The sequence below is a fragment of the Protobothrops mucrosquamatus genome, unplaced genomic scaffold, assembly GCF_001527695.2.
Source record: "Protobothrops mucrosquamatus isolate PMUCROS unplaced genomic scaffold, P.Mucros_1.0 scaffold1456, whole genome shotgun sequence".
In the NCBI taxonomy this organism is placed as follows: domain Eukaryota; kingdom Metazoa; phylum Chordata; class Lepidosauria; order Squamata; family Viperidae; genus Protobothrops; species Protobothrops mucrosquamatus.
The window spans coordinates 209,700-226,954 of NW_015387634.1; the positions used below are offsets into that span (position 1 = coordinate 209,700).

Below are 17,255 nucleotides of genomic sequence, written 5' to 3' on the forward strand. Positions count from 1 at the left end.
ATTGCCGGCCCGCGGGCTGGATGCGTCACATCCAAACCGCGCCCACCCCATTGCCAGCAATGGGGAAAAAGTCGCGAAAAGTCACGTGATGTCATGCGACATCGCAAGTTCGACATGCCTGCCTTAGGAGATTGGACCTGCAACATTCCTTGCCTCCCCACTCTAATGGGTCAGGTAGATGTGATTGGCAAGAGATGGACTCTCAGATAACCTAGTCCCAAGCCATGAGGGGTTTTAAAGGTGACAACCAGCACCTTGAATTGCATCCGGAAGCAAATCGGCAACCAACGCAGTTCCCACAGGAGAGGTGATACATATGCACACAGAGATCTGCACAAAACCATGCAAGCTGCTGCATTTTGCGCCAACGGATGCTTTTTAAGGGAAGCATGTTGCAATAGACAAGGTGGAGGTGACTAGGGTATGAGTGACTGTGAGTAGGGATTATTGGTTCAGGAAAGGGCGTAACTGATGCACAACGAGCAGTTGTGCAAAGGCCCTCCTGGCCATGACTGCCACCTGCTCTTCAAGTAGGAGTCATGAGTCCAGGAGAACCCGTAGATTATGCACAGGATCTGTTTGGGGCAGTGCCAACCCATTCAAGAGGAAAGGTGGCAATTCTCCATGGACCAAAGAACCCCAAACCCAAAGCCACTCGACCTTGCCAGGGTTCAGTTTCAACCCATTGCTCCCCATCCAGCTCCTAACAGCCTCCAGGTGCTACGAAAGGAAAATCACAGCATCGCTTAGAGACATGCAAAACAGGGTACAATATTGGAGCATCTAAATAGATTGAAGTACAGTTGGAATTTTTTTTTTTACTTGCTTCAAATATTTCAATGGACAAATTTATCTATAAATAAATTATACATAAATCAGCTAATATTGATTTGCAAACTTAAGATGTCAAAAGCATTCCATAATTCAATACCTCGGTTTTATAGTCAAATGAAGAAAAAGTAAACTTACATAATAGCAGCAATGATCCCAAAATCATAGCAAGGATGGCCCAAATACCAAGAGTAACATCTGGGTTCAGAAGTGGTTCAAATGATTTTGGTGGGTAAATACAATCTTTAGGAGCTATACAATCACACAGTGTAACTTTGACTTCAGAAACCCCAAAGTTGCCTTCATTATCAGATACTCTAATAGGAATTGTGTATTGGCCAAAGCTTAATGCATCTGATGGTTCCAAATATACTGATCTGTCTGCAGAAAAAAAATATTAAAAAGGAGAGAATATTATTTCAAATGTATTATTAGGTCAATTGTAAAAAAAACAGATTTTAGAAATGAGCACTTACCATCATTTTCAGTTAATCTCCAGTTTGGAGTGTCTCTTTCAGGAATGGAAAAAGTAAAGGGAACTGTGTGAGGATCTATATCAGCATCCACAGCAGTAAGACAAATTGGTTTTCTGTCTCTGCATATTATATACTCTTTTTGAACAATGACTGGGTAATTATCGTTCTCATCTAGTAGATTAACTACAATTGTTCCAGTGCCTGATTTGCCACCTAAAAAATATAAGCAATTTAGAAATAGATTAGAAGCTCTTGTATTCCTGGGCTCCCCTATTCAATTATAATCCAAATCTAACCATGATTAGCTTGTGAGTTAAGTACAAGTTTAAATAAAGGAAAAGCTGCTTCCAGGAATGAATACCACGTTTAAAAATTTCACAAGGCATTTCAGGTTGACTTTTCAATTTTGCATATAATCGCTAGCATTAGGAAAGATATTACTTTTACAATCAATTTAAAAATATATAATTGCCTTCCTTTGCAATATAAGAAAGACCATGATTCTCTTTTTCACATGGAAGACTGGGAATCTGAAGAGAAGGCCATATACTATATCATGTAAACAGGGTGACATTTACAAAGGCATTAACACAATGGCTGTATGTAGCTCCTCCAAAACCCAAGTAAATTAACACCTGCTTAATTGTCCAATATTTTGTGCCCTTTATAATTTTAAAGTTTTTCCAAAATAACATTAATGATCATTTTCTATATATTGCTTTTAACTTTGCTATACACTGCACAAAGACACTTGTTTGTGAACTGGGCAGCCATGTACATATGACAAAAAATAAATAATAAACAAATAGGAATACTATGAACATGACAACTTTAAAAATTGTTTGGGCTTATTTCAATTATAACCATGGAACTTAGATCTTTGCTGTGCATTTTTACACTAAAGGCAGATTCTCTTTTTTTTAGGAATCGTTGTACAGATAGTCCTCAACTTACAAACATTTATTTGAAGTTTGAAGTTACAATGGCACTGAAAAAAACAACTTACAACCGGTCCTCACACTTATGATTATCACAGCATCTCCACAGTTGCATGAACACATGCTGGACAATCGGCATGTATTTACAATAACTGCAATATCCCAGGATCATGCGATCACCATTTGCAATCTTGTCAACCAGCTTCCAACAAGCAAAGTCAACAGGGGAAGCTAGATTCACTTAATGACATGATTCACTTAAAAACTGCAGTGATTCACTTAACAATCTGGGTCCTCATTTTACTGACCTCGGAAGGATAGAAGGCTGAATCAACCTTGATCCGGTAAGAATTGAACCGCCGAACTGCTGGCAGTCGGCAGTCAGCAGAATTAGCCTGAAATACTGCCACCACTGGCAATCATGGCAAAAAGGTCATAACATTTGGTGCAACTCACTTAGCAGCCACCTTGCTTAACAACACAAATTCTGGCCTCAATTGCGATCATAATTACCTATACTGTCAAAGACTACCTGGACTGAGAATGCCAGATGATAGTAGCTGGTGTAAGTATATAGTGATAAGAGAACTTTGGTGGTTAAAGAAAAAACTGGTGCCACTGTTGTATTAAATCCTTTTCACTTTCACTTCAACAGCCTAAATTTTGAGTTGAAAGTGTGACTAAGTGCAAAATGAGAGAAAATTAGTATCTTTGATTAAGAAAGGTAAGAACATGTGTCAATATTCAAAAAGTACAACACACTTGGCATTTAAGAATGGTAGAAGTAATAACAGATCATGTTATTGATTATTTGGAAGAGTGCATTTGTTTAGGATTAGGCATATCAATATCTAGACATTGTTAGTAACAGAGAAATACTGCAAATGTTCTTATTGGTTCTTACAGTGCTGAAAGAAAACCATCATTTCTTAAAACAATAATTAGATAGCAAACTTGATTTTTATGATTCTACAAGAAAAAGAAAATTGATTAGATTAATAACTTGATGCGTTTTGTCAATTTTTGCAAGATGAGTAAATTATATGCATATGAATTAAATGAGCTTTAAAAGGACACATATGAATATTTGAGCTTTTAAAAGCTATTTAGTGCACAGTGATGTCTGCTAAGAGGGTACAATACAAATTCTTAAAAATATGAATCTCCAAATTCAGTTAGCACTAGCCATGTTAAATCACGGCTTCAAAAAGATTTAACACAAAAGAAAATACATTAATTCAGCTGCAGTGTTGGGATTCTTACTTAATAGTAAAGAATAGTGTGGTAACATATTATGAAGGATTTCTCCCAAAGTGTTCCCCTTTCTAGTACCAGTGCATAAATAAAGCAAGAAACGTAACATTATGTATACATCTGGATTACAGCCTTCCTATATCCAAACAAGCACAACTCCTAAAACAAAGAAGAGATCATGGGTGCATATTCTGGTCACTAGAAACATAATGCTATCAATTAATAAATAATGCTGAAAGCTTCCTGAATGGGCTTGGCCTATATTAGTAAAGAAGAAGTGGTGAGTTCCTGATTTAACCATAGTTAAGCAAATCAGATAAATAAACAACAGATTGGGGAAAAAACTCAGAGAAATTATTTGCAATCAGGTTGTTCTACTCATTAAGCAAGAGTATGTTTATAATGATCCTGATATAAAGCAGGAAATAAGTAGAATTGAGAAAAAACCAAAAAAAAAAAAAAAGCAGCATTCCATTAATAATGGAACAAATAGATTCAATCCAGGCAGGGAGAGTAATTTTGAAATAATCTCTTAAAAAACTCATTTCACTATATTGTCTGTTCAAATTCATCTTTTTAAACATATTTAAAAACAGACTCTGGAGTAATGAATGTAAATACTGCTAAAGTAAAAATATTTTCATCAGTTTTTTTCAAAAAAATAAAGCCTAGTAATAAATACAGGTAGTCCTCATTTACCAACTGCCTCATTCAGCAGCTAACTGAAGTTACAACAATGCTGATAAAGTAAGTTTATGGCTGGTCCTCGAACTTGCAGTCATAGCAGTGTTCCCATGGTCACATGATTACAATTTAGGTGCTTTGCAATCAGCATGCATTTATGGTGGTTATAGCGTTCTGCAGTCACACGACCACCATTGCAACGATCACAGATGGCTTTTGACAAGCAATGATGGCTTAGCTGTCAGGAAGTTGCAAGTTGCACTCATGGAATGTTGCACTTAATGACCTTAAAAACTGTGGTGGAACTGACATAAGTCCAGCACAGTCATGTGACATTCCACTTAACCATATCACTTAGTGATGGAGTTGCAAGCCCCAATTATAGTTTGTAAGGACTATTTGTATATCCAATATATTTGAAATTTACATGCTGCTTTATTTTTATGTTTCAATCTCATTAATACTCCTGTCATTTCTTTAAGGGAGGATCTTTCATAGGAAATCGTAATAAATATATAGCAGAAAATGACTTAAAGCATATAAGATTTGTGGCATTTCTACTCACTTCGGTCTGTTGCAGCAACTGTTACATTACATTGATGTGATGGTAAATCTGGTACATCTCTGTCTAACATTTTAGCGATGCTGATCTGACCTTCATTATTAATGGCGATCCAGTTACATGGGTCCTTTATTATTCTGTAACTGCAAGGGGAAAAAACACATTAGAAACAAACATATGAAATGGTATTCATAGTATCTTAGATATCTTTAAACTGTTTGCAAAATAGGCTAGTGCAAATGTATCGTTACATCAGTTCCACAAAACATCTTATTCAGGAATACACTTTTATAGTAAAGGGTAACATAGACAGAAAAATAATTATTTTGAATTTTTTTCATAAATTAGTCTCAAATATTCATGAAGCAGAACAACAGTTTTCCTAAATTGGGAAATATCTTAATAGGAAAATAAGACTTCCAGATCTGTAAAGAAGCTATATGCCAATAGCAAAAGAAGTGCACATATAGATAATCTCACCAGTAGGATGAAGATGGAATAACATCCTTATCTGAAAATGAGGTTTTTAATTCAGGATTTTAAGGGCACCCTAATCCCCACATACCATATTTGTGCAACCAAAAGCCAAATTTCTGGGGGTGTTTTTTTAATAACGTGGGGAGTCAAGGTTTCAATCATCCAATCATGCCTACCATTTTGATACCACTAACCTCCATCATCCTGCTCTGGAAGGAAAATTCTCCTCTTTTAACTTTTAAACTTTCTTTCAATCCCCCTCCCCCATCCCAAGCTGAATTTTGGATCATGGAAGGCTGTTAGAAGATTTGAAGGATGAAAATGGAAGCAGTTGGTCTCTTCAAAGTTTGCTACTTCCATTTTCACTCTTAACACACACCCAATTGCCTCTGCCACTTCCTGTAAGCTTTCCAACAATCCTTCCAGTCCTCCAGCTGCATCAGAAATTTGCCAGTCTCTGCTCTATATCTATAATACCATAACAGCCAAATTCGTCCATAACAAAAAGGACAAGAAAGTGAATTAAGCAACAAAGTACAATACCGTATGTCTTCACTATTTCCGGTCTCTGGATCACTTGCGGTGTACTGGCCAACCTCTGTTCCAACTTTCAAACATTCTTTTATATCCAAAATATATATTTTAGGATTGAATTCAGGCCCTTCATCCACATCTCGTACTTTAACAACAACAACACAAGTACTTGTAGAAATTGGTCCTGAATTTGGTGCCAAAACGTAAGGTACTTCATTATTCACAACAATTTCTAATCTTCTCTCCTTGGTTTTTTCATAGTCCAGACCCTAGAAAATGTATTGCAAGATTTGCTACAATTTAGTAAAATTCCATTCTAAGTTATAATCATGAAGCACAAACCAACATTAAAAAAAAACAATTTCCTGTTTAGCAACAATTTGAGGTTTTGGAAAGACAGGAAGCAAAATCAAATCTACCTTTCTCCTTTCTTTTTGCTGATTATAAATTCTGTTGAAGAAAAAATGTTCGTTTCCATGCTTCCATTAATACAACAAACTCAGAAAAAATGGCAACACAAAATCTCTAACAGTGCTAATTTAGAATGCCATTAACTATTTAAGTATCCTCATCTCATTTGACTTTAATGAATAATTTTCGGATCAGGCCCATGCAAAATAACTCTTACACTATCACACTAGTCACTGAGGCACTGAGAGTTTAAATAAAAAGCTTAAATGCTTCTGATTCTATCTTTTTTGTGTGTCTCACATTTTTATTGTTTTATAATAAAAAGAACATTTCATCAATAAAAATATTTTCATTTGGCCCCAAGAAGTCTATAGGAATAAGAGGAAGGTTGGGTATCTTTAATACTCGGGATAAAACAAGTAGCAAAACAGGATAGCATAAAGAGGGGGCCATTTAAGACTCCTTTTCTCCAGTCAAATGGCCGCCATTGCAAGTACAGGTTTGTTTTCTTATTATTTCTGCAAACCTGGTCCTATTTCCTCTTGGGCATAGCTCTGTGTAATGAAAATGATAGAGCCATAGCATTGGAAATCTAGTATAAAGCACTCAGCCATGAAATTGGAATAGCATAAAGAAAAACAGAGTGTATTCAAATGTTTACAAAATAAAAACTATCAGCTTTATAATAAAAATAATGAGAAAACTATGTCGTCAATACAGCAAACACAATTATCTGGAAAAATTCAGTGCTGAAAAATTATTGCAATTGTAACTTTTAGGGAAAACTATACAAGTACAGAGTTAGCAGTGTTAAAGTATCACTGCCACCTTCAATACTGGAAAATAGGACTGCAACTCCTAATACAACTCTAAATGAAAGTGGAAATATACCCTGTAACATTTTGCATAATCCTCTTCCTTATTACCTTTTTAATACATAAGGTACCAGTGTTTGAATCCCGGTTTGTTTCAATTTTAAAAGAACCATCTTCATTTCCCTTTATAATATTGAAAGTAGCATGCCAGGCTGGAGTTCCCCGTACATCTTTGTCTATCACAACAATTTTCGTGACTTCTGCATTCACTGTGTTTTCAGGTATAAATACTTCATACTGAAATAAGCAAAATGTTCATAGATTTAACTTCATTGTGCAAAATTTAAAACAATGTTATTATTCCAAGATGCAATAATCCCAGATAGCATTGGTATAGAACACCCTATTTGTTTTTTACATAATTATACAGACTATATCTAAATCAAAACACTATGAATTCTGGTCCTGCCATAGGCACAAAGCCAGGTGGGTGACCCAGGACCATGCACTCTTTCTAAGACCTAGGAAGAATACCAGAGCAAATTACTACTGAAATCTTGCAAAAACAAAAAAAAACCTGTAGAGACTTTTCCAGGTGATCGACAAGAATCAAACCCTCCCCAATATTTCCTACACTCTCCTCTTCCTTTAGTTAGCTCTATTACTGTTCTCAAATTTTAGTTTTGTTATATATTATTTGTAGATTAAGCCATTCCAAACTAAACATGGAAGTGGTTGTGGGGGAGGTCATTTGTTTTCTCTGCAACCAAGAGGAGGACAGAAATCATGGTTTAATAAAGGCTAACTTGTAGCTTGGGGCAAAAATAAATTAGCGGTAGAAGGGAATTAGGAAACAAAAAGCACAATGGAACAACACTGCTCCACTATCCCCTTATTAGGTATAGAGAATACATTCCCATTGATACAAAAGAGAAGGGAGAGAGAACACACCAGATTTGCAAGATCATGTTATCACAGCCAATCTAAACTAGTTTTTACTCCTCTAGGGAACTAATTTCTTGGCTTCATAAATCTGACATAAAATTGCAAGTCTGGCTATGCTTTCCCCCCCAATTTGTGAAAATTAGGGAGATATCTGTCTGAGATATTTGCATACAGTATGCTTTCTATATGTGCCAGACATAATGTATGTTTTCCTTCACATCTCTTTGGTAATGGATATCCCCTCTTCTTCAAAGCTATTCTATTTACTCTCTATACTAGAATAATCGTACAGGAATAGATTAAAACATGCAGGGTTTAGACTCATAATTAATATATATATCCATATATATGTATACATATACATATACATACATATATACATACATACATACACATACATACATACATACATATATATACACACACATATATACACAGACATACACACACACACGCAATAAAAATTGAAAACAGATAATGACAAAAGTAAAACAAAATTAGCTTGAAAATGTCAGACATACCACACCATGTTCGCACATCGGCGCATGATCGTTTGTATCACCAACTTCAATTATAACTGTTCCAGTGTTGCATAAACCAAAACTCTGACCTCCCATATCTCTTGCTTCCAGTAATACCGTGTATCTATCTATTTTCTGAAAGAGAGAATTGTAGACATCAGTATTGTTTATTCATTCTTTAAAATGAAATAAATTTCATTTATTTCACAGAGAAATGAAACATGAGGATTTTTTAAAATATGACTATTAAAGTTATATTATAATTTTATAACATATAAATTATATAAATATTATACATTTAAAATAATTATATAAAGTTATATAAATAATTTATAGAAACTTATTATATAAATTAAATACTTTTTTCAGGTCAATGATGCAGAGTTCCATAAATTCACTTCCCTAATGAAGAACTTGTCCCTGACTGATACATCTGTCCTGTATGTGCAGAAAAAGTGGAAGAAGAAATATTTGCTTTTTCTTCTTCATGTTCTATGAAAGAAAGACAAAGTACTACAGTTTCTATATTTTCCAAAATACTAGCAAGTGCTTTTTCTAGTTTCCTGCCAACCCCACCCCCCATATTTCTTCCATGTTCATCTTTTTCAGGTTGCCATTGTTCCGTATAATTGAGATTTTGTGGAAGGTTGGCTGCTGCTTGTAAATCCTACACAAGGAGAAGCAGTCTTTCATAGATTTTAAAATTCACAGATGGTTACAGACAAGTATGTTGAGTCCAACATGCAGATTTTTAACATTGTGTCAGTCCTGGTAAATCTTAGCAAACCAGGTAGAAGAAGTCAAGTTGAGGAAGGCTGCAATAATTTGTATATATTGTTGCACTGCCAATTATATACTGCTGACAATTTCTGTGATCCAGAAATCTATTTAAAATACATCTGACTAAATGAGTAGTATGGCAGAAAAAGAAAAAAAAAGCTTGTACCAATGTATTATTAATTGGCATGTTCTTCTTCTATTCACTCTGTGGAATGAATAGTCTTACAACACAGAGAAGGAAAGGTCCTCTTTTAACACTGTAATTATCTGAAAAGTGTAAGCTCTCAATATGGCTAATTACAATCTTCTTCCTCAAACCACTTTCTACTGGGCATTTCTTCTTCCAGTTCTATGTTCCTGGCTAGCAACTGACTTACCAATCCATTTCCAAGCTTCCATTGCTTCCCATAGTCTTTTTGAAAGTGCAGCCCAGAGAATTTGCATGTGCCCTTGACTGTACTTCATATATGAATATTTTATACATATCTTAGTTGTTTTAACACTCAATCTTTTTCAACAATCAACGTCCTGATTAGTTTTTCCCAATTTTTAGTTTCCCATTGTTTAAATTTAACGCTAACCCGGATCAAGCAGAAGGGCTACCGCCCTTCCGTGATCAAGCGGGGATCCCCTCCTTTCTGGTCAACCCTACAGGGCGACTTTCGACTCTTTCCAGGGTCCCCCAGTGATGCGAAACTGGACACGGAAGACGGAGCTCGCCTTCCAGACGTCCATGGCGGCCACGTCGGCAAACCGGAAGTCCTCCCTTCATATATGAATATTTTATCCACCATCTTTCAGTCAAGTTAAGATAAAAGACATGAATCCAATTTTGTTAGCATCATCAATCAAACCTGCAGCATGCTCAAGAATTTTGTTGTTCAAATTGGCTCCATGATCAATAAAATGTTTGTTACAAAGAAACTGTACATTCCTTAAAACCAGTTCAGTTCTATAATTTAACAGCAGGATTCTAGGTTCCAAACACTCTTTAACAGTTGTCCCTGAAAGTTGCAAAGGTAAAGAACAACATTAGGTTTCAGGAAAAAAAAATACCTCTCTATCCAAGGATGGGGTATGCAAAGAAATATCACCAGAATCTGCATGTACAGTAAATAAAAAGCCACCCCGAAATGAAGCAGGAGTCTGTCCCACAATTCTGTATTTCAGTTTAGTGTGCAGAGTGCCGGGTTCATCTCTGTCTGTTGCAGTCATCCGCCCAATGAAGGTTCCTGCATGAAAAAAAAATGCAGTGGTCTACTATAATATGCTTCTTGCACTATTATTAGAGAACTAGCTTCCAAATAGTATTGTATGTGTGCTACATATCAAACAATACTTAAATTAATGCAATAAAGACATTTCCAGTTGCCTTTAAGTTGCCCTCTTTCCATACAAATTTTTACAATTTCTCATACGTATTTCTACAATCCATCCTTGTTTGTTTCACTAAAGCTGTGATTTATCATACTGAATGAAATTGGTCATTTTTTTTGTCAACAACTTAAATTTAAAACCACTAAAAGAATTTTGTGGAAAGTGTTTATTCAGGTTATATCCATTTCTGACTGTCAATTTCACTATAATATTACAGTGGATGCTTAAAAATAAAAAAATTAAAATATTCAGCAAATTAATAAGTTTGATTTCACTCTTCACATTAAAATGCCATGCTCGAAACAAACCTTCATTTTCTAAGTAGAAAACTGCAAAACAAAGAGAAAGTTTTGTAGAATGAATCACATCTTTGTAGAAAACGTGCTATCACTCAGATTTAAACCAAAGCAGCAGCACTAAACCGAAAACATTTCCCACGCTCCCTCCAGGAAGAATCCACTATCTTTAATATTTATAAAATCAAGCTAGGGTGGGGTTGGGGGTTGGAGCTTACCATTGCAGCCAGGCCTCCCTTGGATTGACATTTGCCTCGCCGGCCCACTTCTGTGGCTGAAGGAGCAGCATCAATCTGCAGTTGAGTATGGAGCTCCAGCCTGCATTTTGCAGTCAGAGGCCTTTCTGGAAGGCACAGTTCTCAGCTTCAGAGACCTTCCAAAAAGGTCTCTGACTGCAAAATGCAGGCCGGAGCTCCATTCTCAGCTGCAGAATGAAGCTGCTCTTTCAGCCACAGAAGAAGTGGGCCGGCGAGGCAAATGTCAATCCAAAGGAGGCCTGGCTGCAATGGTAAGCTCCAACCCTCCACCCCCACCCTAGCTTGATTTTTAGGCGTGCGCCTCGCCCCAGAACTAGGGCTTATTTTTGAGGTAGGGATTATATTAGGTCCATCCTCAAAAATCAAGCTTGGGCTTATTTTTGGGCAGGTCTTACTTTTGGGGAAATATGGTATTCACTCTTTTAATGGCTGAATCTTATCCATTGAACTGCAGTCCCAAGGAGGGATTAAATTGTTAAAATATAAAACTAAAATGTTTTCAATTATGTATATGCTTACCAGATCTGCTATTCTCTAAAATACTGAAAGTAACTGTATCAGGATTAAAAATTGGGGGATTATCATTATCATCCTCAATTCGGATTAAATGTACAAGTGGAATCTCTGGTGTGTAGCCATCTAATGTCTTTGCATAGCAAATTATCTGTAAAAAAGAAACTATTTTAATTTGCTATCTATGCAGAGTTGATTTTTTTTGCTAATCTATTTTAACAATTAACACAATGTTACATTCCTTGCACATTAGTATTTATTGATTTACATATTTAATTTGTATGCCATCAGACTTCCAGTAACTCTGGACAGTTCACGAACTAAAGCCATACAATAAGAAAGACAAAGAAACAAAAGATAACAAAAGTGTGCAATAATGACACCATTGCAGATTGCTAAGAAGGGACTTCAACCATTCTAGCCAAAAGCCTGGGTGAAAAGCTAGGTCTTCACCACGTTATGAAACATCAATAGGGTATGAAGCATTCAGATTTTGGGGCAAGGGGGGGGGGCTTCATTCCAGAGTGCAGACTCTATGACAGAGAAGAGGCACATCTGGCATAGCTTAAATGGCATATTTTCATTGAAGGACTCCAGAGTGCACCAACCTTGTCAGATCAAATTATCCAGAAAGGAAGAGAACCATCATAACACTTTGCCCCCATCACCAAGTCATGAAGTCAGCTCAGAAGAACATAATGCCAGTGATAACAAAAGTCACTGAGAGATCAAGAAGCACAGACACACATGTACCATCCCCATCTTGGCTCTGCCAGAGGACATCTACAATGCAACCAAATCTGTCTCATTATTAAATCCCAGCCTGAAACCTCACTGAAATAGGTATAATCTGCTTCTTCCAGAGTACTCATCAACTTAAGGACAACCACTTTCTCAACAACCTTCCCCAGAATTAGAAGGCTGGAGTTCGGATGGTAGTTATTGAGAGCCACTGAATCCAAGGACAGCTTCTTAAAGAGGACATGTAACACCATTTTTTTCAAGGGAGGAGATACCACCCCGTCAAGGAGGCAGACACCTCAGCTTGGACCAAATGCACGTCACCTCCCTGATCACTTTTATGATGCAAGAACTCTGATTCAAAACACTGGCACCTCAGCTGACAGCACAGAGAACCCTATCTACTTCCTCAAGAGTCACTAGCTGAATCATGTCAGAGCATATTTGAATGATGCTATACATCAGGTAGCCTGAATAATTCTTACAGTGGCCCAACAGATATTCCCAAGGGCCCTCCCTTCCCAACAGAGATCAAGGGATCTTAATCAGAGCTGCTGAATGGCAATCAGCAAGTGCAATAAGGGTGGAGAAGTAATAATAGCTTAGCAGCCAAGTCCTTTTTGAAATGTACTAGTAAGATTAATTTTATGGATCTCCAAGAGATGAAACTGCTTTTCTGAATTTCATAAAATCTAAATTTTGATTTTCTTCTAATTATTAGCAACTTGAACAAGTAGTACTTAAGACCACTCCTCAGCATTCCAACTTTCGTGGTGTCCGCACAATCATGTGATCGTGATCCAGGTGCTCAGCTTGTAATTATGAAATTGGAGCATCCAGCAGTTACTGTGACCTTTTTTTGCAGGATAAATGGGGAAATCGTAATTGGTAACCATGTGACATTCTTGCTTAAATACCCATTGTGATGCACTTAACAATAGCCACCAGCACTGCTATTGGAATTGCCATAGTTAAGTGATGTGCCACATGATATTGCACTTCATAACCACATCAATTAACTAGTCCCAATTACTGTCATAAACTGAGGACAAACCTATAGTTTAGAAAATGACAAAAGTATGAATCTTACCTGAAATTCTGCATACTCCTCCCGATCTATTGGGCAAGTAACAAAGAGATTTCCTGTTTCTTTTTCAATGTAAAAATAATTCAAAGGTGGCTGATCCACACCAGGACCACTAATGGAATAGGTAATGTTGTAGTTTTGAGCTGAATCAGAAGATAGCTATAAAGAAAAAAAAAAGATGGGGTGAAATAAAAATATAATCATATCCTACAACAGAAGTCATATCTGTCATATATAATCATATCCTACACCCTCTCGTCCTTAGAAAATATCTAAATATTTAACAATTATTCAATGTATATGCCAAAGATAATAACATAGTCCTCAGAGGTTGCTGGATTATAATACCCTGTTTCTCATTGCTTCAGATAGCAGTTAAAGTGGATAGGAGTTGGAATTTAGAATCTAAAGGGATACATTATGGATACATGTATTAATTATATACTGTTTGCTTTGATGTACACTAAGAAGGTAAATAGAAACACTTAATATGGGTTTTAAGGAAATTTAAAATATTTATATACATTGCAAATAGTTGGTGTATAGAGAAGGGGATAGTTAGAGATAAAATACCTATAATTTTCCTATTTTTCCATATAAAGTAATTTTTTTCTATTCCTTTTTTCCCCTTTTCAGTACTTATAATAAAAATAATATAGATTTTAGTATAAACTTTTTCATATTATAAAATAATTAAATGTACTTAGCCATTTTTATCAATATTATATTAAACACCAATAGCTTAATATAAGCAATTTTATATACAATTTTATAAGCAATTTATATATATTATAAATTAAACATTGATATACATTTGCTATTTGGAAGGTTTATAAGCAAACTAGTTTTGCTGCTCAACTTTCCTTTACTGTGTTTGAGAGCTATGTCAGAGTAGATGTTTACCACACATCAGCATTAGGAAAATAATCTAATAATCAATCTCTTACATAAGCTCTTAGAAATCTCAGTAGACACTACACTTATAGCAACTAATCACATTCAAAACTGCAAAAACAATTTATATTATTTTGCTGTTCAATCTCAGTGTTTGAACAAAGAGATGAAGTCTATTGGTAGCTTCAACTCATAAAATGTGAGTCAAATATATACTAATGTTTACTTAACTAGGATACATGGAAAAAGGAGTCATAATTCTTGGGGGGGAAATGCATGTTTCCTCAAAAGTGGAATTTCTTTATTTACCAAATTTTAAATGGAAATAGTAATCTGTAATTTTATTCTTTCCCTACAGAGTTTGGATACATCATTCTTCTATAAAGGTGGTATCAAAATAAAAAAGGTAATTAAAAACTAGTTTTGTATCATATGTGGTTAACTTTGAAACAATTTGAATAACAAAGTGAGTAAGTCATATCAGGCAACAGTCTGTACAACTTTTTTATGTAATTTGCCATTTGAGCAAGATGAGCAAGTATTACTAATATTTGTGTAAGTGACTACACATGAGACTAATTGTATTGCATACAAGTTGCTAATAATACATATTACTACTTAAAATAGGAAAAGGAAACTTATTAACTTACCTGCTGAATTTGCATTGGGAAAGGTCCCAGTGAATTTTCCATTATAGTGGTTGGTACAGGAGCCCATCTTCGTTTACTGCGTCTAAGAACTTTCTCTCCTGTTTTGTGTGTCTAAGTTCAAAAAATATACAAATAATATATTTCTAAAATATATAATTTATTCTAGTATTTTCAGCTGACTTCCTTTCTTATATTTTTCAGTGGCCCAAATATACCTTTTTTCATGGAATGTCTTTATTAGCATCATTCTTTCTTTGACACAATGCTAACAGGATAAACTAAAAATTTATCTTTCATCTATAGCAAAAGGGGTACTACAAGCTTCTGTTAGAACTATATATGCTAATGACATCTTTTAGGAACTGCAAGGCTGTCAGAAGAAGCCACATAGTCTTGTCTCTCTATTATTATTCTTTATTTAATGTGCTTTTAAATACATTATACATTTAACATTCACACATTACCAAGATCCGAGAAGGAACCTCATGTCTATAGACAAGCGAAGGTTTTTTTGTTCTTACTGCATTTTATTAGTCAAAATTCCTAGAAGTTCTGATGTCAAGCATTTTGACTGTTTCAAATTTCCACATTATGATCCATGCCCTCCAGGGACTGGTTATGTTGATTGATTAATCTAGAAATTACCAGGTTTGGAAGAGTTGATTTATATATGAATAAAGATAGAGTAGCAAAAAAATCAGGATTTTCTTATAATCAGTTACAGTCAATTAACTTTTCATAACACTAGTTATAGGCCACTTACCTTTGGGGGATGTGACAGCAAGTTGACATGGATTTGCTTTTGCTTATTATTTTGCAAGTTCTTGAGCAAAATGGTGAATGTTTTCTTTCCAGAAGACAAAGAAACTGCATTTGATGTAAATATAGAACCATCTTCCAGAACTATAAAATCAGGGTCACTTGTACTGATCAGGTGAGGAGTTCTAAGATACCCATTCAGATTTACTAATAAAAAGACAAAAGTAAAGTCATAAAGAATTGTTCCCAATATCACCCACATAAAGATACATGTAGATAGCCTTAAAATTTTACACTGTATACGTAAGTGCATTAGATAAATTGGAGAATAGCAAAACTCTGCTATAATCCCCATAGAAAATATATTTGAAAATACAAAATTAAATAAACTGGCCAAATGTCACAAGATTTCAATTTTTTAAATGAAACCAGATAAAATTTCAATCTTTTACATGAAACCAGGTAAAATTTCAAGCAAGAAAGAAAAAACACTTAGGAATGCATAACATTCCAATAATATGATATCATACAATACAATCAGCAATCTGTACAACTCTGGCTTTTATATTTTAAATGTATTGGCACTCAGACCTTGAAAAGGGTAGGAAGATGGGATTGGAAATCATATCATAAACATAAAACATTTGTCCAGAGATAAACAAACAGACAGACATAAAAGGAAGCAACTTAAAGGAATCCAGTTTTAAATGTTTATGTTCACCTATTTAGCTTGGCTTAAATAAATAATAAATCTTAAATTCATATCACCTGGTTAGACATTGTTGAGACACTGAGTGCAGCAAATAAATTGAAAATAAAGCAAAGAAAAAAGAAAAAAAGAAAAGAAAAGAAAATGGTTGTTGGTAATCCAAATGTATGCCAATATAGAAGGAAGAAAATAAATAGCTAGTTCCATTTATTTCAGTTAAAAAATGTAATTTTAGTACACTTTCTCCCAAGCTGACATTTGGTCTGCTCATTAGTGTATTTTTAAATTTAAAATCTAAAACCTTGCTGTGTGTGCAAGACTCACTCTTCAATAAGCACATTTAATATTCTAATACTCTTTAATTAGGAAAATTCTCTTTTGAATACAGTATGGCTTACTTGAAGAAAAATTATTGGGATGAGGAGGAGGACAAAAATAACCACAGATATTAGATTTGAATTATTATATTTAAGAAACTTGCTGTTTTCTCACCTTGGCCAATTAGTGTGTCAGGGTTTAGTTTTGTAGGCACATTTAAGGTAACCTTTTTGGAAGCTTCACAACATAAACTTAATACCTAGATGGGAACAAAGAATCAATTATATTTGTATTGCAGAACTATAAATAATGAAAATAAATGTAGCCTTACACATCCCTGCTGCAATTTGCCAAATCAAATAGTAAACACGAATTGAAGCATTTATAAGCAAGAGGAAATCTAGTCTTTTTTCCATATAAAACAAT

The 17,255-nt window shown here is 35.0% G+C and overlaps 1 protein-coding gene across 2 annotated transcripts in view; it reads right to left on the reverse strand.

Moving 5' to 3' along the window:
* Window positions 1-17,255, reverse strand: part of LOC107292945 (desmocollin-2) — a 33,798-nt gene that overhangs the window by 8,319 nt on the left and 8,224 nt on the right. For both annotated transcript variants that reach the window (XM_015822076.1, XM_015822077.1), the window contains exons 2-13: window positions 17,004-17,088; window positions 15,807-16,009; window positions 15,044-15,154; window positions 13,503-13,658; window positions 11,678-11,822; window positions 10,285-10,460; window positions 8,449-8,583; window positions 7,094-7,279; window positions 5,766-6,025; window positions 4,749-4,888; window positions 1,308-1,520; window positions 970-1,212 (exon numbers count right to left, since the gene is read on the reverse strand). In XM_015822076.1, the coding sequence (XP_015677562.1) occupies window positions 970-1,212; window positions 1,308-1,520; window positions 4,749-4,888; window positions 5,766-6,025; window positions 7,094-7,279; window positions 8,449-8,583; window positions 10,285-10,460; window positions 11,678-11,822; window positions 13,503-13,658; window positions 15,044-15,154; window positions 15,807-16,009; window positions 17,004-17,088 (2,053 nt within the window). The remainder of the gene's footprint in view (window positions 1-969; window positions 1,213-1,307; window positions 1,521-4,748; window positions 4,889-5,765; window positions 6,026-7,093; window positions 7,280-8,448; window positions 8,584-10,284; window positions 10,461-11,677; window positions 11,823-13,502; window positions 13,659-15,043; window positions 15,155-15,806; window positions 16,010-17,003; window positions 17,089-17,255) is intronic.